Source organism: Propithecus coquereli, unplaced genomic scaffold (genome assembly GCF_000956105.1).
Source record: "Propithecus coquereli isolate 6110/MARCELLA unplaced genomic scaffold, Pcoq_1.0 Scaffold85, whole genome shotgun sequence".
In the NCBI taxonomy this organism is placed as follows: Eukaryota; Metazoa; Chordata; class Mammalia; order Primates; family Indriidae; genus Propithecus; species Propithecus coquereli.
Genome location: NW_012154729.1, coordinates 9091556 through 9115666, shown reverse-complemented (window position 1 = coordinate 9115666; position 24111 = coordinate 9091556). Strand labels below are relative to the sequence as shown.

At 36.4% G+C, this 24111-nt stretch overlaps 2 protein-coding genes across 2 annotated transcripts in view; both read right to left on the bottom strand.

The window, feature by feature from the left end:
* Positions 1 to 606: 606 nt before the first annotated feature.
* CCER1 (coiled-coil glutamate-rich protein 1) lies at positions 607 to 1964 on the bottom strand. Its single transcript, XM_012664010.1, has one exon. The coding sequence runs from the start codon at positions 1962 to 1964 to the stop codon at positions 753 to 755; it is 1212 nt and encodes a 403-aa protein (XP_012519464.1). The 3' UTR covers positions 607 to 752.
* Positions 1965 to 11518: 9554 nt separating this feature from the next.
* EPYC (epiphycan) overlaps positions 11519 to 24111 on the bottom strand; it is a 33747-nt gene continuing 21154 nt past the window's right edge. The window contains exons 3-7 of the mRNA XM_012664005.1: positions 21369 to 21543; positions 17231 to 17389; positions 16265 to 16467; positions 14913 to 15008; positions 11519 to 12164 (exon numbers count right to left, since the gene is read on the bottom strand). Coding sequence (XP_012519459.1) covers positions 11994 to 12164; positions 14913 to 15008; positions 16265 to 16467; positions 17231 to 17389; positions 21369 to 21543 — 804 coding nt within the window. The 3' untranslated portion in view covers positions 11519 to 11993. The remainder of the gene's footprint in view (positions 12165 to 14912; positions 15009 to 16264; positions 16468 to 17230; positions 17390 to 21368; positions 21544 to 24111) is intronic.

Below are 24111 nucleotides of genomic sequence, written 5' to 3'. Positions count from 1 at the left end.
AAGCTATGTTCCATTATTTGCAGTTACCTTGGATTTTAACTAGATGTGCAAGTTGACTTCTGACCATGGGGAATCCTCTCCATGCATGGATTATGGATTGTTCAGGCCATGGCAGATAACCAGTTCCACAGAAGCAACTTCATGTTCTTCTGAGGAAGATCCATAGCACTGTGGAACAAGGAATATAAATGAGCGATGCCACAAAAGACTGCAAATAGGGTTTCCAAAATACAACCCTCGAAAATGAACTCTGCAGGTGAAAAATCTATAAAGAAAAATATTTTAGAAAAATACTGGGTTTTAAAATGGCTTCGATTATGTTAAGAGCACTGGTAGACATTCAATCGTCATGGCATGTGCTTCTTAAGCAACTAACAGTCAAAATATCTAAAGATGCATAAATTTGTTACAAAAAGAAACACTTTTTCAGCATTTTCAGATTAAAAAAAAAAAAAACAACAGCTCAATTGTCTAGAGGAGAGAACACCAAATGAAAATATCCAAACTGTAGTAATAAAATATTTGGCCTTTAATTATTTCTGATAAAATTATATTTGAAAGCTTCTCCCACCTCCACTCATAAGTCATACACAAAGACACCAATGTTTAAATATTTTATAATGGCCAAAGAAGGGGTTTACATCGATATGTTTATTTAATGGAACTCACTTTTTAATCAGTTTTTAATAAGTTGCTAATCCATTTTAGCCTCAAATCAGTTCCATCCCATTCCTCAATCCCTTTCCTGATGTTTAACCGTTAATGTCCTGCACCATTAGTAGAGTTTCCTGTGGCACTTCGGGAAATATCTGTTCAGAGCTTAAGTAAGTACAATTTATATAGTTCTCTCTCTCTGCTTCAGCCCCTACTAGGATCGATAAAGGCATTTCCAATGGCAAGTGATTTTCTTCTGCTCTCTGCTCATCCTCCTCCAGCCCCTGCTCTTCTTCTTCTAGCTCCTCTTCTTCGTCCTCTTCCTCCTCCTCCCCCTCCTCCAAGTAGTCAGGCTCTTCCATCCCCTCCTCCTCCTCCTCTTCTTCTGCCTCTTCCTCCTCTTCCTCCTCACTCTCCTCCTCTTTTCCATCACACAGGTCTTCAGCACACTCCTCCTCCTCATTTTTCTCCTCTTCCTCTTCCTCTTCCTCCACCAGCTGCGGGGCGGGATACTGATTTTCCTCCTCTGGGGCAGGACTGAGTGCTAGAGCGGGATTCTGCCCAAAGCCATACAGAGTTTCGGGCAGCTCCGGGTCGTCCTCGCTGCCGCTGGGGGGCGCGTCGTTTCCGGAGGAGCCCCCCGGGGAGGCCTGGCCGCCGGCCTGGGCCTGCTCCGCTCGCAGCGCCTCCTGCTGGCGCTCCAGCTCCTCTTGCTGCCGCATGTCCTCGTAGATCTGGTTCATGATGAACTGAGTGGTGTTTTGTGGCGCTCGCATGCCGGGCGCCCGCCACCGGTACAAGTTGACCGGCCGCAGCAGCGTTCTCAGATCCACAGGTGGGCTTCTCGGGGAGGAGCGGCGAGGGTGGCGGCGGCCTCTGTGGCCCCAGCGCTTCTTCCTGCCTGGAGGTCTCGCCCATCCGGGGTTCCAGGGCCCGCGCCAGCAGGAGCAGCAGCAAAGGCAGAACGGGTGCAGGCCATACACCCGAATCACTTGCATTGGGCCGGGGGGCTTCCAGAATCCCCCTGGAGGTGGGTGCCAGGGCCCTCGCCAGCTTCCCCAGTTAGAACACACGGCCCAGTTGGGCCGTCGGGGCGGTGGTTGGAACCGAGAGCCGGGGCCATATTGTTGCCTTGGCTGTTTCCCTGGGGGCTCATACTCTGCCTTGGGGCCATAGCGGTGCCGTCGCTTGTAAATCGGGGCGCCCCTGCGCCTTCGCTGGTAGGACGACCATGTGCGTAAGGGAGCCGAGGATGCCCAGCCGCCGGCCAGGTTAAGAGGGTCCTCCCTTGTGTTGAGGGTCTGGTTCATGGTTCAGGGAGTTCCGAGAGGTCTAATGGTAGCGTCCTACAAGCTATGAAGTTTGGCCAGATCGGACGGTCTTTAGAGCCTCGTGTAACCCTGCCTCTCTCCGCGCAGCGCCACTTGTCTGCCCCTGGGATCACGCCTTCCTCTCCAGGAGGCCTCTCTCTTCCCTGCTCGCGCGCTGGTCTGTCACAGTCTCTTGTCCTTCGCACCCTGGTTGTCTCGCCCAGGTGGGTTGGGTGGGACTGGGGCTGGGTAAGGATGGTGGGGGAGGAAGGTGTTGGTGGGCGACACGCAGTGAGACCTGCTCCCAGGTCCCACATGCACCGCCTCAGCAGAGGCACGGGCTGGGGACGGGGAGGCAGGGGTTGCGCGTTACCTTGCTGCTCCCTTTCGACCTGGGCGCGTTGCCGTCCTGGCCGGACTGAGGTGGCACGGGCAGCCGCAGCCTTTAAATACCGGCTGGGCCCCGCGTGCCCACCGCGTCCTTGGTTGCCCACGGCGACAGCCAATTGGGGTCGAGATGGTTCTCCTCGTACGAGAGTCAGGGTTCCGGCCAGAACTAGGTGCCGCGTGAATCTTCTCAGGGGCTTGTGACGCAGGTGAGGGTGGGGGAGGGGCGCGAAGAGGGGGTGGGGGTGGGTTTGTGCCGTCCAATTCAGACAAAAGCTTGAAGCAGTTTATTTGAACCCTTTGTATCACCTTGAGGCGGGAGATTTAGAACATGGGCCTTCAGCTGAGCTCGGGTGGGGTGGCAGGACTTGTGTATGGAAAAACCCACATTCTACACCTTCGTGGGGGTACCTATGGGGCAAAGAAGGGTTCCTACAGTCAGAAAACTGGGCCCTACTCCTTACCTTATGGCCGGTGCCCACTATTCTCACTCCTGGGAGTCAGGATTCATCATACGTAAAACAAGATCACAAATATTTATTGCGTATGCCAGCAGCACACAGGTGGGCTTATGCCAATAATCCTCACAGCTACCGATAGTAATAGGTATTCTTACCACGTTTCACAGATTTTGGAAATGAAAGGTTAATTTGTCCAAGGTGGGCTAATGAATTTCAGGGCTAGTATTTAAGCCTAAGCCTGAGTCCAAAGGTGTTCTTAACCACATGGCTATAGGTACTACCAATCCAGCTTAAATAGGATTCTTGTGATAAATAAATGGCATACATATGGGAAAGTACTTTGCTAGTTGTAACATACCATACATACGTCTGTTGATTAAAGTAATGTTATTACCAGGATGAATACCATGGGTTTGTCCTTGAGAATAGGAATATTCTGATTATGTCTTTTCTTTTGTCCCTTCACTGACCATGCAGCACATACATTGTGAGTTTTTAAAGTTTTTAAGCATATGGGTTTTGATTTAAATAGATGTGATTCAACTTCAGCTCACCAATTACTAAGCCTCGGGTTCCTTACCCATACCATGAGTATAGTTTTAGTACCTATTCCATAAGGATTAAGTAGCGTACAGTAAGGGACTTAAGGTTCTGGATAGGTTCTTAGAAACTGTATACTGCAGGTCATTGAATAATGTTTCAATATCATTTCCTTATAACATTGATGAGGAAAAAACTTTGGTTTCATTATATATCATTTTGCTTAGAATAACAGTTTCCAAGAACTTAGCTATGGTGTTAAGTGAGGACTTACTGTAATTCCTTGAAGCAGGTACCCCGTAAGTACTCAGTAACTATCATTGTTATTATATTTAAATATTTTAGGACTTTTAAAGGATGTAAAGATACAAAAAATAGGCATTCCCGCTCTCGTATCCTTTTTTGTCCCACTTTGTAGAAACAACAAGGAAGTGCTACCAGGCTTGATACTAGAGAAAATCTTCTTGGAGTATATCCCTTTATTACTTTCCTATGCTGAGTGGAATTGTGAAAATTGGAACACTGCCCACTGGGGAGCTCAGTCTATACAAGTCTCCATTAAATGCCAGAGAAGCAAAACGTGCAGAAGCCTTGAAGCTAGCAAAGGTCGTTTATGCATTCCTGGCTAAAAACTGAAAAAAGTACAGGGGTGCTTGGATCAGGACTCCAACTCTTGCCTTGGGACCTGTAGACTTCACAGGCTTCATTCAATTTCATTTGCTCTGTGGTTTGCTTGACGCAAAGTACAGAATGCTGACACTTGTATCCTCCAGCATCCCTTTCTAGATATAGACTCAAACCTTTGGCTGTCATTCTAACCCTGCTCTTCTTAGCTCAAAATGGAATGGTGATAGCCCAGATTTATTTTTCTAAGGACATATGTGATATACAATACTGGGTTTTAATTGAGAACTTTAGAAATTGACCCTATTGCTTTAGTGGAATTCCCATAAGTTTCTTTTTGTTTTAAAAAAGATGGTTAACTCATTTTACAGGACATCATTTTTTTGATGTTGATGTGATCTTTATACAACCAGTATTGTCTTTATACACTTTTTCCATGGTGAGAATATTTATTCTCCCTATTAAAAAACATTGACTCAGTATTGTTTTGCCCCAGCCTTCTTAAGAGAAGCAGCAATTTATGAGTTTGATTATGATTTATAATTTTTCATTTATCTAAGGCTGGAATTATAATATGAATTTTTTATAAAGTGGTAAACCATCCAAGAAAATTTACTACCAAGGCATATTAAATACTACAGTCAGATATTCAATTTAGGAATTTATAAAGACTCTTTTTTTATAGTTTTATTTTTAATTGAAAAATAATAATTGTATATATTTATGGGATACAATGTGATGTTTCAATGCATGGATACATTGTGGAATGATCAAATCAAGCTAATTAGCATATCTGTCACCTCAAATATTTATCATTTCTTCATGGTGAGAACATTTAAAATCCTCTCTTTTAGCTATTTTGAAATATAAATATGTTAGTGTTAACTATAGTCACCTCAATGTACAATAGAATACCAGAATGTATTCCTCCTATCTAACTGTAACTTTGTACCCATTGAACAACATACAGACATATTTTTAATTGGTCTATATTCCTGAAATACTGCAAAATAAAATATTCTGATTGAATGTTATAACACATTACCATGTTATATATTATATTAGCTTTCTGTTGCAGCATAACAAATTACCACAAACTTGGTTACTTAAAACCACATGCATTTATTATCTCAATGCTTTCAGAGATCAGGGGTTAAGGAACAGTTTAGTTGGGTCTTCTGCTCAGAATCTCAACCAGGCTATAAGTGAGGTGTTGGCTGATTTGGATTCTCCATGAGCTCAATTCTGGAAAATCCACTCCCAAGATCATTCATGTTACTGGCAGAATTCATTTCCTGTGGGTCTATGACTGAGGGCCCTGCCTTTATTCTCTCTGTTGTCTGCAGTCTACTTTCTGGACTTAGAGGCCACCCACGTGTCCTAGGGGCCAAGGGCAGTTCCTAGATGCTGCCCACTGTTCCTTACTATGGGCTTCCTCAGCCTGGCTGCTCACTTCATCAAACCAGCAAAGAGAATCTCCTTAGTTCTTCCGAGCAAGATGTAGATACAGATACATATAGAGATATAGATATAGACATATGCGTGTATAGGTGCCATAATCATGGCCTTTACATTTATGTCTTCCATCACCTTTGCCATATTCTATTGGTTAGAAGCTAGACCCATCCCAGAAGCCCACAGGGTGCGGACAGGGAGCATTACACAAAGATATGAACACTAGGAGACCGGGAGGTGTGAAATCATTGAGGGATCACCTTAAGAATTTGTTTCCCACATATAAAAGTAAATTTAGTAAAATACGTTCTTCATATTCACTAATTAAAACTGTTTTTGGAAGATTTTAAAGACAGTGTTTGCATTTTTTAATTACAATAAATGTCTTATGATGGCATAGGTTATTAATAAGTTATGCTTTATGTTGTGCAGAACATTATGTGTTTAAGTGGAAAACACATTGCAGTTTTGGTGTTTTTTTGTGCATTTGTGTGACTTGAAAAGAATGAATTCTAACACTTGATGGCAGTAGTAGCTCATTCAAAATTCAGTTAGCAAGCATCCTTATGCAAAACAAACTGAGAACCAAACACCTTGTTTTTTGTGTTTTATCACAAATTCTACTTTTAAACTATTCCAGATTGCCAGTCTTAATTTCCCTTTATTCTGATGCGGTACAATTGGGTACTTATATTAGATTTTAACCTTTTTCGATTGGCTTTTATGAAATGAACCTCAGCTAGTTAAACTGGTGAATGAAATTCTTCAGAGAGAAGTTGGATGTACCTAATATGATCAGATAAATGAAATTCAACAAATATTGTTTAGATTCATCTTTGTAACTAATGCGGTGCTATAGGATACCAAAGGAAAAAAAAAATAAAAACAAAAACCAAAAAACAATTCATGTTATGCACCGTCAAAGACTTGCTTTTTGGACAAAGACATCTACACACAGGATTTTAAAACCCAAAAGGTCAGCGCCATCTTGTGGCCACAGAGTCTGAGTACAAAGTATTTAATATTAAGCCTTTCTAGCTTTTCAAAGGTGAAATAAAGAGATTTGAAATTACTCATAACTTTGTCTTAATAGTTTAAGAAGTTATGGGGTTAGCTTGAAAATTTGTGAGATATGTTGTAGATCATGGAATACAATTGTGGCATTTGTCCATTTATGAATCCTCAAATCATTTTAAGCAAATTATGAAGAGGGAGTGAACCGTGGGATAACGGCCAAGACAATGGTTCTATAGATTTAAAAAGAAACAGAATGTCAATTTTACACTCGTAATAGTACTATGTGTAGGTATTATTTGCTGTCACTTTTTGAAAATATTATTAATTCTATAGCACTCAAGATTTTCAGAGGATTAACACAACATATTGCAGTCATGACGTCTGAAAATCATGTGTACTCAGTAATGCTTAGATAGGAATTGTTAACCTAGACATGTTTGTCTATAAATAATTTTAATGTACAATATAGTCTGGGGCAATAGAATGCAGCGTTTCTTTTTTTCTTGGCAAATAATCTGTAATATGTAGAGAAAAATAAACGTGAGCGGCTATTGAATAGGGAAAAAAGTTGGATTATTAAATGTATATATATAGTGCTTAATAAGAGGTCAATTTTAAAATTAGAGCTGTCAATTAAGAATGTGAGGCATTTGAAATGGCCATTTAAATATGTTACGGTTAGCAGGATTGCTAAATTATCATCATCACATTTTCAGTTTTACAGTAGTAAGTCCTTTGTCCTAGAGTTCATGGTGAACTACATCTTAAAAATGACCTTGTGAGTAGGCAGTCATTACACCTGTGAGAATGTCAATTAGCACTTTAACATTTGCATAATAACACTTTTCATCCTATGATTTTACTATTTTCTTTTATTTTAATTCATTGATACAATATCCCCTCCTCCTAGATTTTGTAATAATGGTATACCAAGAAGGCTGTGAGAACAGAAAGATATTCTATACCATTCATGGGGGGATCTGATATCACCCATACTGTTCTTGCATGCAGGGCCTCATCATGACTGTCATGGGCCCCTGCCTCCATTAGAAAATACTACTAATAAAATAATATTATATGGTTTGTTGCTGTAATAAAGAAAATAATCCATGTTAAGTTGATTATTGCATATGTATTATCTTTATTATTACCATGTTCTGTTTTTATTTTAAAAGAAGTTAAACATTTTCATAGGTTCCAACAATTATTGTGGGCCCTAAGCCTACTGTGCCTAATGAGTAAATCATCACAGCCTGCCAGGTCTCCTTTTAACCCCATGTCCCTAAGGATCTCAATCCACCTTTCTGCTAAATTTCTGGAGGCCAGGTATTTGAAGGACTACTCCAGAAATTGTTCCTCCATTGTGACTTGAAAGAAGGCCCTTGGTCATTTGGAAGTCAGTGTTGCATGCAAAAAGACAACGCTGGTCTTTGCATCTCTGTCCAGCCTGTCCTCAATTGTCTTGTATTACAAAACAGGAAAAAGCCATGCCCATAGTATTTGAGGCACAACAATGGAGTAGAATAGCATAGGATATAGGAATCAGCTGTTGGCCTTGGGCAAGTTATTTAAGCTCTCTCCTCTGCTTTGTGAGTTGGAATAATTATCCCCAGCTCCTAGGATACTGTGAAATAATACATACTGAACACTTTAGAAGAGCGCCTGGCACACAGTTTGTACCCAGTAATTAGTTGCTATTGTAACAATGGACTAACTTTAAGATAGCGTTTAGTATGCTTCAAAGTTAATCTCAAGGCCTAAAAATGATTTTCTGACACTATCCACTGATGTATACTCTCTTGTGGTCTCTTGTATTTTACCATCTTCTGTTCTATAGCAATGATGTGGTGTAGTAATTATTTTAAATAACCTTGTGCAAAGTTGTAATAACAGCTCTATGGACATTGTGGGAGCTACCAATTTGTCCACTGACAGTATTAATCATTTAACCTAATTAAAAGACATATGCAGTAAGACAAAACAGGTAATTTTTCTTTTTTCCATGTTAATTTTCTTCATATTTCCCTCAAATGCCAACAAAAGTAACAATTGAAGATAGTGTTGGCTAAACATATGTCTATATGTTTAAAATAACTGAATTTTTTGAAGGATCATTGCAATTCTTTTTCTTAAACTGTAACAGATGAATCAAAACCAAATCATCCATTTGGCTGCCACATTGCAAACCAGAACTGGAAAAGTCAGGGTTACTCTTTGGCTGTTTCTTTGTCCATGTGGAGACTTGACCAAAGAATAACTATTCCATGGCTAAGATGTAACAGTAAAATGACTTCATTAAATGTTACTAGCTACCATCACTATTTTCTGTGTGTTTAAGGGTAGAGAAGAAAAGTCATCATCTACATTTGCTTAATACTATTGAGACTTTTTTTTTAGGCTATGTTAGACATTTATTGATATATATACATTTTTTTCTGAAATAAAAAAAATGCTATTAGGACTTAAGATTCTGGTAGATAGAATTTTAAAATGGCTATTTATGATTCCTGCCCTCTGATTATTCAAACATTCCTCTAAGTAGTAGTACTGTCTTTAAAACTTTTTCAGATGTAATTAAAGTCCCAAATCATGTGATCTTAAAATATGGTGGTTAATCATGTGGGCCTGACCCTATCCAATGAGCACTTTAAAAGCAGAGAATTTTCTCTGGATAGCAGCAGAAGAGGAAATAGAGATTAAAAGCATGAAGGATTTGACATGCCATTGTTGGCTTTGAAAATGGAAGGGGTCATGTAATGAGGAATGTAAGCATCCTCCAGCAGCTGTGAGGGGCCCCTGATGGACAGCCAGGAACTAGGGACCTCAGTCCTAAAATCACAAGGAACAAATTCTTCCAACAAACTAAATAAGCTTGGAAGTGGATTATTTTCGATTACCTTTCAGGTAAGAACCTAGCCAGTAACACCTAGATTTTAGTCTTGTGAAATCTTGAGCAGAGGACCTAAGTGAGTCATGTGGAACTTCTAATCTAGAGAAACTGTGAGATAATAAACAGGTGTTGTTAAGCCGCTAATTTGGGGGGCAATTTTTGTCTGGCCTCAATAGAAATCTAATGTAGATATACAACATTAGAATAAAATTTTACTTTTAATCTGGTTCCCAGCCACATAGTTATGAGAGAGTGTATCTAAAAAGTCAAAACAAAAACTCAACATATTTTTAAATGACACTGGTTTGTGGCACTTGATGGTTGGATGGTTATTCTATTTTAAGCTTTTCAACTTTGGGAGATACAAACTCTGATTAAATGCATGATGAAATGCTCCATAGGTCTCAAGCAAATTAATATATACGTTTTGTTATTAAAGACATATTAATATTTGCACTTTTAAATTGCCACAGGAAAATGCTTATACATCTAATGTTTAGACATATTAGAACAATGCTCCTTAATTGTTATATCTTAGAAATTTTGGATTTGTCAATAATATCTATGTATAATGGCATATAATAAATAGTGTGGAACAATAAGAAAAAATTCAGATAATTTAGTTGTAGTAACATATTTGATTGAAAGATATAATTGAAATATTTATATGTAGTATTTTTTAAATATTGGAGGAAGTGTATTGCCAATTGTCTCATTTTTAAAAAATATATCAATTCAGAGATAGATTTAATAACAAATTTTTCATCTTAGTGAGATTGTAGAGAATTGTGTACTTTCCCACATTGTTGGTGTAAGTGGGTATAACACCTTTGAAAGGCAACTTAGTAACATTTATTAAAATTTAAAATGATAATATTTGACCCAGAATTCTACTTCTGTGAAATTTATTCATAGATGTTCTCTCATATGTACACAAAGTTATTTATGTTCAAGCAATGGTATTCTGACTGGCATCTCCCTTCTCTTTCTTTCAGATGCCACGCCGTCTGTCTCTCTCCCTTTCTCTCTCTCGCTCTCTCTCTGTCTCTGTCTCTCTTTCTCTCTGTCTTTCTTTTTTTTTGAGACGGAGTCTCACTCTATTGCCCTGGCTAGAGTGCCATGGCGTCAGCCTAGCTCACAGCAACCTCAAACTCCTGGGCTCAAGTGATCCTACTGCCCCAGCCTCCCGAGTAGCTGGGACTACAGGCATGCGCCACCATGCCCGGCTAATTTTTTCTATATATTTTTAGTTGGCTGATTAATTTCTTTCTATTTTTAGTAGAGACGGGTCTCGCTCTTGCTCAGGCTGGTTTCGAACTCCTGAGCTCAAACAATCCGCCCGCCTCGGCCTCCCAGAGAGCTAGGATTACAGGCGTGAGCCACCGCGCCCCTGTCTTTCTAAAAAGATAAAATAAACTCTTTTACTTTCATATATATGTATTTTTTTTTAGAGCAAGGTTATTCTGTGTAGTTTTGGTGTAAGTACAAAAGTCGTGCATCCATGTGATATACTGATAATGTGGTTTTCAGAATCAGTAGAGCTGTATGTGCTGATATGGAAAGATCACCAAGAAATATTTTTAAGTGAAACAAGCAAGGTTCAGAATAATGATTATTGTTTGTACTTAAGAATGCATGTTTTTATGTATAGATACATACATAATGGTGAAATGTATATATATGTAGCACATGCACATTTATATTTGTGTAAAAAAAGAAATTACATATATGTTAGTTTTTGTTTCTCATGAAAAACTACATAAAGGTATACAAGAAAACATTATTTCTAGGGAGTAGAATTGGAGTCTTGCAACTGGAAGGAAATTCACCTTTCATTGGATACTCTTTAGTCATTCAGTTTTTAACCATATGCCTGTATTATGATTATACATTTTGGAAAGATCAATTCTTCTTAGAAGATATTCCTTAACACCTTCTCTAATGTAGTTATCATATCATCTTCTATATTTTCTATTTTCTATATTTTATTTTATTTTATTTTTTGCAGGCACATAAATACACCAGGTAACAAATCAGTTTACCAGAGGTCTAAAAGGAGTTGATAGGTCTTTAAGATAATAAAATGTTATCATTCAAAAGGTGAAAGTCATGTGTATTATTGTTGTATATGGTTATTTGCATAGTGTGATTATAATGAATATTTCCCCACAAGGCCATTGTAATTTTCAAATACATTTATTCTTTCTTCATGCTTTAATGAATTAGGGGAAAAGAACATGCTTTAGTGAAAAAAAGGAATACAAAAGTTTAATTAAAAACATCTAAATCTTGGCAAAGTAGCTAAAGTGTTTTTAACTTTTCTTTATTACATAATTTGAAATTATATAGGATATGAACCCCTAAAATTTACAAGTTATATGTGATTTATAAGAATATCTGTGAAATATTTTGTATCACTTTAGTTTTATTCTTTCTCGACATCTTGTAGATTTATTTCTTAACCCAGTTAGTGTTTTCTTAAATTATTAAGTTTTCATCATAATTTGACACTTTTAGTTGTATTAAATATTTTATGTAATCATTTCAATCTTTCTGAACACAATTTAAAAGTACCATGCTGAGTTTTGTTTTTGAAGAAAGCAGTAAGAATTGTTTTGCTACGGTAGCCCTCATAATGCTAACCATTATCTGAAATTAGACAAGGCTCCCAATAGGCAAACGAGGTAGACACATGTATGCTTGAGGAGTTTTGCTGAGATTGATAGGGTTTCCATCCAATCGAATGTCCTCTAGTGCCTTACGAATATAAGTCAAATTTTTAACATTGCAAAAGGTATCTTCATGCATCTCCAGAATGTTGTTATTCTAAAAAAGATGAAAATAAATTATGAGAAAACATATAACATATTCTTAGTACTGATCGGTACCCTAGTTCATGTTGCTTCACTCTTATTTTTATTCCTTTGTTCCTTCCCTCAATCAGAACTACGTAATATATATGCCAAGCATTTCTAGGCAATGGAGATAAATCAATTAAAAAAATAGACATGCTCTTGCCCTAATAGAGCTTACACTTCAGTAAGGGAAATATGAGATAAAGAGGTAATAAAATACATTTTAAAAAAGTTATTTCCAAAAATTATGAGTTTTATGAAGAAAGGATGGTGACTGTGAAAAATTATCTTAAGAGGTTGCAATTGAACTGAGAATGGAATGACAAGAATACAGGGGTATGGAAAGACCCAAGGAAAGAACATCCTAGGCAGAGAGAACATCAAGTTCAAAGTCCTATGGAATTATCGTAGAATATTGATTCCTCAGCATTCACTATTCAAGTCACTATGGCTAAAGTGAAGTGAAGGAGGGAGGGGGAAAATATTAGAAAGATAAACAGGGCCTAGGGCTGGATTTTTAAATAGTTTTACTAAATATGTTTCACATACCATGAAATTCACGCACTTAAATTGTATAGTTCAATGATATTTAATATATCCAGAGTTGTGCAACCATCACTGCAATCTAATTTTAGAACATTTTCAACACTCCCCAGAGAAAAACCATACACATTCCCATCTCCCTAAACCCTGGCAACTGCCAGTCTACTTTCTGTTTCTATGGATTTTCCTATTCTGAGCATTTCACATAAATAGAATCATATAATATATTATCTTTTGTGACTAAATTCTTTCACTTAGCATCATGTTTTAAAAGTTCATATGTGTTGTGGAATATATTGGTATTTCATTCTTTTTTATTGTCCAATAGTATTCCGTTGTATAGATATAACAAAATTTGTTTATACATTCATCAGTTAATAGAAATTTAGATTATTTCCAAATCCAGATTTTAGTTCTTATGAATAATGCTTCTATGAACATTTGTATACAAGTTTTGTGTGGACATACGTGTTCAATTCTTTTGTGTATACACCTGGACATTGAGTTGCTGAGTGATATAGCAAACCTATGTTTAACATTTTTAGGAACTGTTAAACTGTTTTCCAAAGTACTTGTACCATTTTACACTTTCACTGACAATATATGAAGGTTTTAATTTTCTCTTCATCCTAACCAACACTTGTAATTATCTATTTTAGCCAACCAAGTAGGTGTAAATTAAAAACAGTTATATACTGGATGTTGGTGAGGTAGCCTCAACAGAAAAATATTTTAAAAGGTATACTTAATGATTTTTAAAATTTAGAATGGGAATGTAAAGCCAATTGCATTTAAAGAAACTCATATTTTATATCCAGGAACATTGTGTTTAAATATAACACCAGAGACCTGCTTACTTTGTGGGACCAAGATCATCCCTGAAAACAGCAATAAAAGTTAATTCATAGTTGGAAAAAAATTTCAAAATTTCTTCAAGGATTCCCTCCAATCATAAACAATCCAAAATTCTGCCTCCAATCATAAACAAGTCAAGAAATATTCATATGCACAGAAATTTATTCCTAGAAAAAAAGAGGCAAAGAGAAAGCCATCCAGAAACATCATCAGGGCTTGAAAGGATATATACAATAGGGAATAAACACAGTCAGTAAAACTCGCAAAAAAAAAAAAAAAAATAGCCATCCAAAACTCAGACAGACATACTCAAAAATACACCAAAAAGTATGGAAAATATATTTTCTTAGGAAGAAAAGAAAAGACACAGATGTAAATATTTACAGAATCCACAGAGAAAAACACAGGAATCAGAGACATGCTCTTACATAGCAAAATCATTTCTTGTACTGGTTTGTACTTTTTCTGCTAAAAATTTTTAATATTGGACTATGATGTTATTTCCTTGTCCATAAAATGGTTGTGTTCTCTACATTTTATTCCATATAGTAGATGAAATTATTAGAGAAAGCTGATTACAGCTGTAGACCAAAAGTTACCCCATCTGAAATAATTTATCTTTCTTTGTTTCAACAAAAATGTTTGTTTAATTGAACAATTTTTAATCACATGCATGAAAATTAAATATATTTAGAAACTATTAGATCACAATTTTGAAAAATGTGTTTTTACTCAATTACTTCAAAGATAAAATATAGTGTAATAGGATTTAAAATAACTCAAACTTCCAAGTATGTTGGTTAAAAAAATAACAACTGCACTCTCTTTGTCCAGAGAGATGGAAGCTTGTCATCTCTCAGCACATAGGAATGCCTTAGGATTTAATTTAACTCAATACATAAAATCTAAAGTCAAAACCTGAAATTGACATTTTTCTGCCCTAAATGCTAGAAGTCAAATTCAATTTTTCTTTTTCCCTTTTCTCTTCCACTTTTAATCCCTACATATTTCTTCATCAGGTTAAGATTTTGATTTATTTCAAAAGAAGCTTTGTGTACTACAAGTATGCATTTTGATTTGAAATGAATAAAAATGAAGACTAAGATTATTAGAAATAAATCAAGAGAGATAGGACTATGAATGTATAAATACCTTGTTGTCAGATTGAGAGAGAGAATGAATGAGAGAGATAGGAGAAAAAGAAGGAAAATTGTCATAGTATGTCAAATGCCATTATAGACAGAGTTTTGTGCCCCGAATTCCTCTGTTTTGTTTTGTTTTCCCCAAAGCTTTTTGGCATAATTTATGAGTAGAACTCTACCTGGAGGTGAAGGGCTCGTAGGTTTTCTGGGAGGGGCAGAGGAATGTGGTCCAAGTTGTTATCAGTGAGGTATAGATGATGGAGATCATACATATCCTGTAAACATTCCAAATGTAGGGACTTAGTAAAAATTAGTGGTGCCACAGTTATATTTTCCATTTCCTCTCCAACCAAATATTTATAAAATAACATGTGCCTGTCAAGGTCTTGCTTTACAAAGTTGAGGCAGATTAGTTTTCTAAGTTACTAGACAATTCAAATGAGTTCTGGAAAAATTGGCCTTCAGCAAATATTTCTTCATGGAAATGAAATGTGTTCTCGATCTCCATGCAGAACCTTATTTTGTTCAGTTATTTTTAATTTTAGCAAGGCAGCTTCTTCCAATGGAAGATGTTCTGCAGTGGGATTTTGAAGATTTCGATAAGACATAGCAAAAATTTCCCTTATTTCATAAACATAGAGAAATGACAATTTCTCCTCAACAACAGCTTGGTTGCCCAAGTACCAGGAAAGCGGCAACCTACCAAGACAGAAAACATATAGACAATAACTGGTCTGTTCTCGCCAAACACACCAGAATAAACTGTCACTCTCCACCACCCATGCCAATAGAGGTGGGGCAGACAGACTAGACTTTGACCCTTGCCAGGATATAATGAAGTACCCTGAGCCACCATTGGTGGTATCATAGGAGGCCTAGCAGAGAGACAGGATCTGGTGGTAATAAGGCCATACTAATTCCTGTGACCTCCCCAGGAATAATTTCATATCCCTTCAAAGAATATTTTAAAATTATTTGTTCAATGTTTGTTTAGAAGAGCAGCTTGACTGCCGTAAGGATGGGTAAGAAAAACGGTTACTCTTCTTAGACTCTATACTGTTGTTCCAAGCAAGTCCGCTAACCCCAAACCTGCTTCCTTCACTTAGAAAATAAAATCCCTAAGGTTGTCTGAATCTATCCCCTTTACAAGGTCTTTTAGGAGCTTCTGTTCTCAGGATGTCACCTGCACCCTGCCCAAGTAATGATCCTTTTAACCACGTAAAGTACTTTTCCTGAGTGGAGGGCTTGGTAAACACAAATTCTCTGGGTTGCACCACTTCCAGGTGCTCCTTGTAGACTGATGCTCCAGGCAGACACCTACTTCTTATTCCAGTTGTACTTTCTGTTCTTGGTGCTTGACCAACCTCAGAATGTACCAGAACACGTTATTTCTCAAAAGTATGATAGACATGGTTGTGACATTTATTGTGGAAGTTAAAAGTCTCATTAAATTAAATCCTCTTACAGAAATAAAAAGGCTAGTGAATGAAATGGGAAGATGAAAGTCTTTCATATAAAATTTCAAACTTACTTTAAATGCCTCTTGCTTTATCCCTTTCCTTCCAAGTCTATTGTTGCTGATATCAATAAATGTCAAAGTGGTTGGCAATTCCGGGAGCTGCCGTATTTTGTTGTCACGCAGAACAAGCTCTCGAAGTTGAGGCAGCTTTCGGAATGCATCTTCATCAATCTCAGAGATTAAATTTGATGTCATATCAATCCTTCTTAAATCATCTAGAAGAAAAAAACGAATAAGTTAAATATTCTTGAATATGCTTGCTCACATAAAATATGAATATAAATGTTCCCACATATAGCAAATGTCAATATGAATTTAATTAGCAATGGACAGCTAATGAAATAATTATCTTTCGAACTATTTTATAAAAAATCATTTCCGCCTAACACTATTCATATTTATAAACTTACAAAAACTGTAACTTTAGCAAAGAAATTGGCACATTATATTTAAAATAACTGGTCTTTTTTCTCCATATTCTTTATAAACTTTGGATTCTACTATTTAAAAATGTATTTCTCAGTAATGAAAGAGTGTTGTATTTTCTAATAATCAAAGATACAGGCATTTTAAAAATATCTTCAAATGATTGAAACACTTTATGAAGACACATACCAAAATTCTTCTCAGTTGGCAATAACTATAAAGTCAGAATTTAGGCTTGTATTCATTAATCACAGAGCAATGAAAGCTTATTCAAAAAAGCCAACTTCTCATAAATATATGACCGTAACATTTTACTCTTAATGTCATTAACATGATAAAAAGTCCCAGAATATAAAATATAATTATTTATGATTTATATTTAATTTTTTGTTTATCGTTATTAAAGCAAACCCTATTTAAAGAAGAAAAAATAATTGATTTATGAGCCATATTTTGGCATTCAAATTTCATTCTTAGTACCAACATTTTACACCGTGAAGATTTTAAATAAGTCTGTAAAGAAGAGAAGGACATTAATGTTGTCATCCATACTTAGGCTTGCAAAGTCGTTTCTGTTGATCTTTTTGATTCTGTTAAAGCGGGAATAGAAATAAGCAGTGTTTTTGGGCAATGGAGGAATAGCATCAAGTTCATGGTCATCACAGTATACGGTGGTACTTATACAAGTACACAGAAGGCAGGTTGGAAAGTCTAAAAGACAGAGGTAAATAAAGTTATATGTAAGTAACAAAATCAATTTCTAAGAGACAATGTAGTTAAGAATATTTGGTCAACAAGATTAGAGTGTCATGCAGACGACATTAGTATAATTTATATTTTTTATAAAGTTTTCTGTTTCTGCAAATGCAATATTAAAATCAAATATATCTAAGTTTTCCCCACAATTAATATATTCTTTGTAACATTTAAAAATATATTGTAAACTACCGAGTGAATATAGCATGGTTGTTATCAATGACCAGAGGAAAGGAGGAAAAACAGGATAAGGCAATAATATGGAGGCCAAGTGGAGAGAGAGTTTTAAGGAAATAATCAATAGCCTAAGGCTGCTGATATGTCAGATCAGTTAACTGAAAAATATACTTGGATTAATTGTTACAATGATTATCAGACACCTTCCGAGATCTGTGGAGTGATGGAGTCAGAAGCCAGGTAACAGTCAGCTAAGGGAGAAGTTGAGGGTCAGGGAATGATTACAGCAAATAAAGAAAATGCTCTTGAGATGTTGGTGAAGAACGAGGAAAGAGAAGTAACTGCAAGAACATATGTTTGTGGTTTGTATGTTGGCGGTGGAGGGGGGGGAGGGGATTAAAGTGGGAGCGATCCAGAGGAGGAGAGTTGAATATAAAAGATGGCAGTGGGAAATAGAACTCAAAGCACAGTGGAAGGGATACACGTCCCACGTGTGGAAGGACAGACAGTGTCTCTGTGCCTTAGCAGAAGAGAGAATTAGAGTGCATTGATCTAGATGTAGGTAGATTATATGTCTAGAAACACAAAGCCCCAGGAGCTGGTGACTGGAAGATTGCACTTTGTCTGTGAAGTAGGACATTAGGTTATCTGATGAGCTGAGAGCTCTAGGGGAGGAGGTAGAGATGGGTAGTGAGATGAGAGATGAATGGAGAAAGTGAAATAGCCATGACAGAAATTAGAAGAGGAGATTGGTGGAATTTTGAAATGTCTTGGAATTGCTTGGTGATCAATTCATCTTGGTTTACCCAGTACTTTTCCTGGCTTTAGCATTGAAAGACACTCATTTCCTGAACTCCTCACACCCAGACAAACCAGGACATTTGGTTACCCTTGTTAAAGAGTCTATTTGTGATTCGTGATCAAGAACTAATAACACACTAACTAAGGTCTTATTGCTATCATTAAATAGCAAAATCATTTACAATAACAACTTCAGGAATGAAAACTATTTTAAGAATGAAAAGCCAGGAAAAAAAAATTTAAAGGGGGAGCTGTAAAATATTTAATACTTGCTAATTTCTCCAATTGTTATAAATTAATATTTTCTACTCATCATAAAAATTGTAAGCGGTAAGACATTTGATTCTTCTATCCATGTTCTTGCTAATTTAGCAATAATTGCCTTGGGTAATTTATAGATATTTGTATTGGTTATAATTTAATTCTAGTTTTTCTACTTACAACTCAAGCCTACATTACATGGCTCTAGAATATTATTTTAGAAATTTGTATTAAAGATAAAAATATTATATTTTGAATTTTAATGTTCTATTTCGAAACTATTTAACTTTGATGAATTTATGTTTCCTCTCTGAAAATTAAATTATGAATAAGAGTTTTAACTTCATTATTCATCTTTGGACTACTTTAGAGACAAAAATAAGAAGAAAAAAATTCAGATTTTGTATTATTATTTCAAAACTGACATTATTGAGCCATAACTTGATTAAAGCTTTTAAAGCTATTGGGCATTATGCTTCTATGCTGTTCCTGATCAGATGAAAGACCCCAGGTATTGATGCCAGATGGGTCAACTTTCGAAGGATGTAAAATTATTTAAAAGTAAGTAATGTTCTAGAAATATTTAATTTTCCTATTTAGGGTGTTTTCTGCCAGATATTTACATTTCCTTCTCACTGTGTGTGTATCTTCCTACCTCTTTTTATAAAGACACTGACTTAGGATGTAGTGTTCTGTGTTTGCATTCCAGGACCACTAGCTACCACCTCCATGATCTTGGACAAATTTTATACTATGTTGGAGTTTTATTTTTCTTATTTATAAAATGGAGAAAACAGTACCTAATACATAGTGTTGTGACTCTCTTCAGAGAGTTAAGGTACATAAAACACTGTAAGTGACTGGCATATAGGAAGCATTTGATAAAAGGCAACTTTTAATATTCCTTATTAGTGAACAGTTACAAACTCATAGAAGCAAAGAGTAGAATAGTGGTTACCAAGGGTTGTCAGGGAGGGGAAATGGAGAGTTGTTATTCAAGGAATGTAAAGTTTCAGTTTCGCAGGATGAATAAGGTGTAGAGATCGGCTATACAACATAGTATTTATAGTTAACAATACTGTATTGTACACTGAAAAATTTGTTAAGAGTAAAAAAAAATGAATACGCTCTTTATCAATAATAGAATCTTGATAATAACTAACATTTATTATATCTACTATACTCTAGGCACTCCATTCATTTAATTCTGACAACAACTGTATAAAGTAAGTTCTATTATTTATTATCTATTTTTTTTTAGATGAGGAAACTAAGGCACAAAATATATTGAATGCCTTGCTCAATAGTGTACGTCCAGCAAACCACAGCTGGGATTTAGATGCCTATGGTTTGGCTGTTCTGTCTCAGTTTTGACTCCTGTACTCTTATTCTTACCTAGTCTTGCCTTATTTTTTATTGCTCTTCCCTCTCTTTTGTCTCCCAATATGTTCTGTACAGACTTTTTGCAAAACAACAGTATTGCCTCTAAATTTGTTTAGATGTTCTTCTCCCTGTACTAGACAGAGATATCCAAGAACAGTGGCCATTTAAAAATGTTTTGTATCTACAGAAAAATAAGTTCTAAGGTACTAGAACTTACCTTATTTTACAGCGTTTATGTCAGAATTAAATGAATAAATGTAATGCATGACCCATAGTGGGTGTAATAAATGTTAGTTATTAAGAGTCCTTTATTGATAGAAGAGTTTATCCATTTTTGACTCAACAAATTTTCCTTGTACAATACAGAGACACTCAATGTTCACTAAAACTTTGCAATGAGAATCCATCTCATTTTTCTATACCCCCTTACTATGCTGTTCTCTGTGTACGTAAAAGTATTCTGGTGTGAGTCCTCTTGAGTACGCCTGAGGCTGACAGTGACAGATTTTAATAAATACAGACAAATCATAGAATCACATTTAGCACCAAGAATTCCTTCTCATTAACTAAAAGGCCCTGGTTTAGGTCCTCTTCAGGCCATGCAAAATGGTATCTGATGTTATGGAATATTTTTCTCTTTTCATTCCTCTGTTGTTTCCTAGGATTGAGTGAGGAAGAGAAGCCTGTTTTTCCAATAAATACACAGACAAGAATCTGAACAGCCTCGCTTCGAACCCAGTGTACTAATAGCTTTGTAATCTCTGGCAAGTTACAACCCTCTTTGAGTTATAGTTTTCTCAGTGATAATGAAAAGAATAATACCAACGTCCTCACGGGAAGGTTGTAATAGTCAAGCGAGATAATGTGAAGTGCTGAGCATTAGGTCCACAGATAGATGTGCTCAGTCGATGTAAAATATTGTTTTGACAATTGCCACTATTATCATCATCATTCCTTCTCATCTTATCGCTTTGAACTGCTGCAGCCTGATCTCAGAGACACAGATTTCATCTTGTGCATAGAAAAACCTTTGTTCTAGAAATGCATTCCACCCAAAAGTTTTGAGTAATGATGCCAGACAAATATTTCCATTCGAAATTTTTGGTTATTTGATCATTTCCATCAAACCAAAACTGAATTATTAAAACTGCTTTATGTTTGAATCTAAAATATGTGTGTAACTCCCACTTCAAACCTAGCCTATTCCAGAACTTTCTCCTTGGGTCATGTGGGTTCCCCGTGGAGTTGGAGCTTGGCAGGTTTGAGAGATGATGAAGTGAACTCAATTATAATTCAGCTTTGATGTACAGACCTTCATTGGTGTGCGGGCCCAGAACCCCTGTGAATTCGGGCTCCTGTGGGGAAGAGCCATCGATCAGCCTAGGGGTGGATTCCTCCTCCCCCTCCTCCTCCTGCACCTCTTCAGGCTGTGGGGGTGGAGTGAGGAGCTCTCTGTTCCCTGAAGGCATCACTGTCGCTATTTCAATCTGAAAAAAGGCAGAATGTCATCAGGCGACCTTCTCAATCACCCTGGGTGGCAGTGACACAGATTTAAAATGTACCCACGTTTGCCACAAGAGGTCAGTCCTGTTCTGAGATTCAACACAATGTGGCTGGCCTGTTTGCTTGGGGGAGCGTACACGGTTTTAGTAACTGTTGTTGGCTTTAATTAATTCTGTTTCTGGAATCTCAGCAATTGTTTTTAATACCTTTTTCTTTTTTTGTCTTCTTGGTCTTTTAACATCATATTATGTTTGTTCATTTCATAGATTTAAAAAGCCTTACGTATTGTTTTCTATTGATACATAGCATTACAAGAATCCATTATTGTTGTGAAACATTCAGATTAATTCACAAATGTGCAGAGTAAAATCCAGAAGTCCCCTTCACTCTCTAGTCCTAACTTTACTGAAGATAATAACTAATAAGAAATTGATGTGTATTTCTCTGTCCTTTCAATCCTTGATTTCCTAGATTCAAATATTCTGTTACTTACCAACAACTTATGCTTCCTCTAATGGTATTTTACTAAAAAGTATCCTTTTTACTAAAAGAAAATTATAGTGTCATAAAAACTATGATTTGATTATGATATGCCATTTCTTATATGTTATCAATATTATTTGAATAACAGATATTGGCAACAGTATTTGGGTATGTTAAAATTGACCTTTTGGAGAGGGTTGACACTAGAAAGCATGTATAAAATTGCAAAATTATTCAGATTTTTTTCAGAGATTATATTTTAGATTTCACCCTGTTTTCTCTCTTCTTATTTGCTCATTTTAAGTAATGAGTCACTGCTTCTAAGAATACTTTTTGGATTTAGGACAATCCCTTACTTTCATCTACCCTCCCTTGTCTCAATGTCTATTCCTTTGCATTACTTAGTAAATTTCTACCTCCCCGATGACCTTGTAAGCTTGGGCTGGAAATTTGCTCTAGATGATTGGGGTGGCAACATCAGGAACCCACCCTTTGTGGTCCAGTGTCCTCACGGTATCCCCAGAAATCCCAGGTTCTCCTTTGACCACATCAATACTGCTGCTTGTTCCTTTCCACCCTTCTTTATTTGCTTTCATTAAAATTGCAAAGAAACACACAACTTACTTTCTAAATTCCTTAATGCCATAATAATTTGTAAGCTATTCCTTTCATTTCTAAAATAAATACATAATTAGACCAGATATTTTCTGGATGTTTCAGATAACCACAAGATTTTAAAGATAGACTTATTATTATATAGTGTCACTTTTGATAGATTTGAATACACTGCTAATCACAGATGAAAATTATCCTTTTTAAGAGACATTAAACTCTCCTTTGTCAGTTGACATTTCTGAATTGTGCTTTCTTCTGTGCTTCCATAGAGTTTCTTTATTTCAGCTTTTCCTACACTGTATTGTATTGGTTGCATCAGTTTTGTACCTAGCCAAGCCTATTAGATGGTAAACTCTTGAGTTATATATTTTATCTGTGTACCTCTAGGCTATAACATAATAGGTGATCAACAAGTACTATTGAAGTATAATTTTTTTAAAAGTTTGCTTTCTAAAATATATCTAATTCACAGCTCTATGCTTCAGAGAGTTTCTGAGAAGAATCAATGAATGTGCTAATGGTTACTTTAAATCATTTAAAGTATGAAATCAAACCAAAAGCAGATTATACTGAATCGGGTACATTAGAAGCCATACATGAAGATACTGTAAAGCTTGGCCAGAAATCTCCAGCTGAGAAGATTGGGCACATTTCCTTAAACAGAAAGACATACGGTTTCCATCTGTAGGGTCAGAATGAGGCAGATTCAGAAGGAATGGATTTGCAAAGAGACCAAAAGGAGGCTCCAGGAAGAGCGGAAATTGAGACAGATGTTTCATGGAATGGAGGCAGCCTAAAGGGAGAAACAAATTCCAGACACGTTGACTTGAATCTTTAGCTTTGTAAGAAAAATGTTTGCACATACTTTTTACAGATAATTGTTTTTCCACTGATTTGGTGTGAAGCTGTAAGATCTCACTTGTCATCCAATATAATGAGGCAAAAAAGTTTTTTGTGTTTATCAGAAACTGTTTTGTTCATGCTTACTTGCAAATAAAATGTGAATGCTGAAACAACTTTGAAAACCAAGAAAAAGGAATGCCTTTTCAGTTCAGCACAATTGCAGAACTGTAACCTCAAAGTACTGTGCCTAGCAAGCCTTTTGCTTTGTAGACACATTTATTCTCATTATTAAATAGAAGTGATTTAGGCTTCTGTCTTTTTCCCTCTTTTAGCAATCTTCATACTGTGATATGAAGTTGTGAAGCAATGTATACAAAATAATGAGGCCAGGGAAACATAACCACCCAGCTGTCCGTGTGGCAGACTTTTATGCTTATGTTGCAGACAACTAAATTTGAACGTAAACACAAATGACCAGAAAATATCCCTGCCCCTTTTTCTCTAGCTACAATTGGCAATACTCAAAGGAAAATATAATGGAGACACTTATATAAATATTCATAAATTCTTCCAGAGTTTTCCTCCATTCTTTTTCCTTTACCTCCTTGTTT

What these genes read in the sequence shown, in the direction of transcription:
- CCER1 (XM_012664010.1), bottom strand. Translation starts at nt 1,964, where the DNA reads ATGAACCAGACCCTCAACACAAGGGAGGACCCTCTTAACCTGGCCGGC.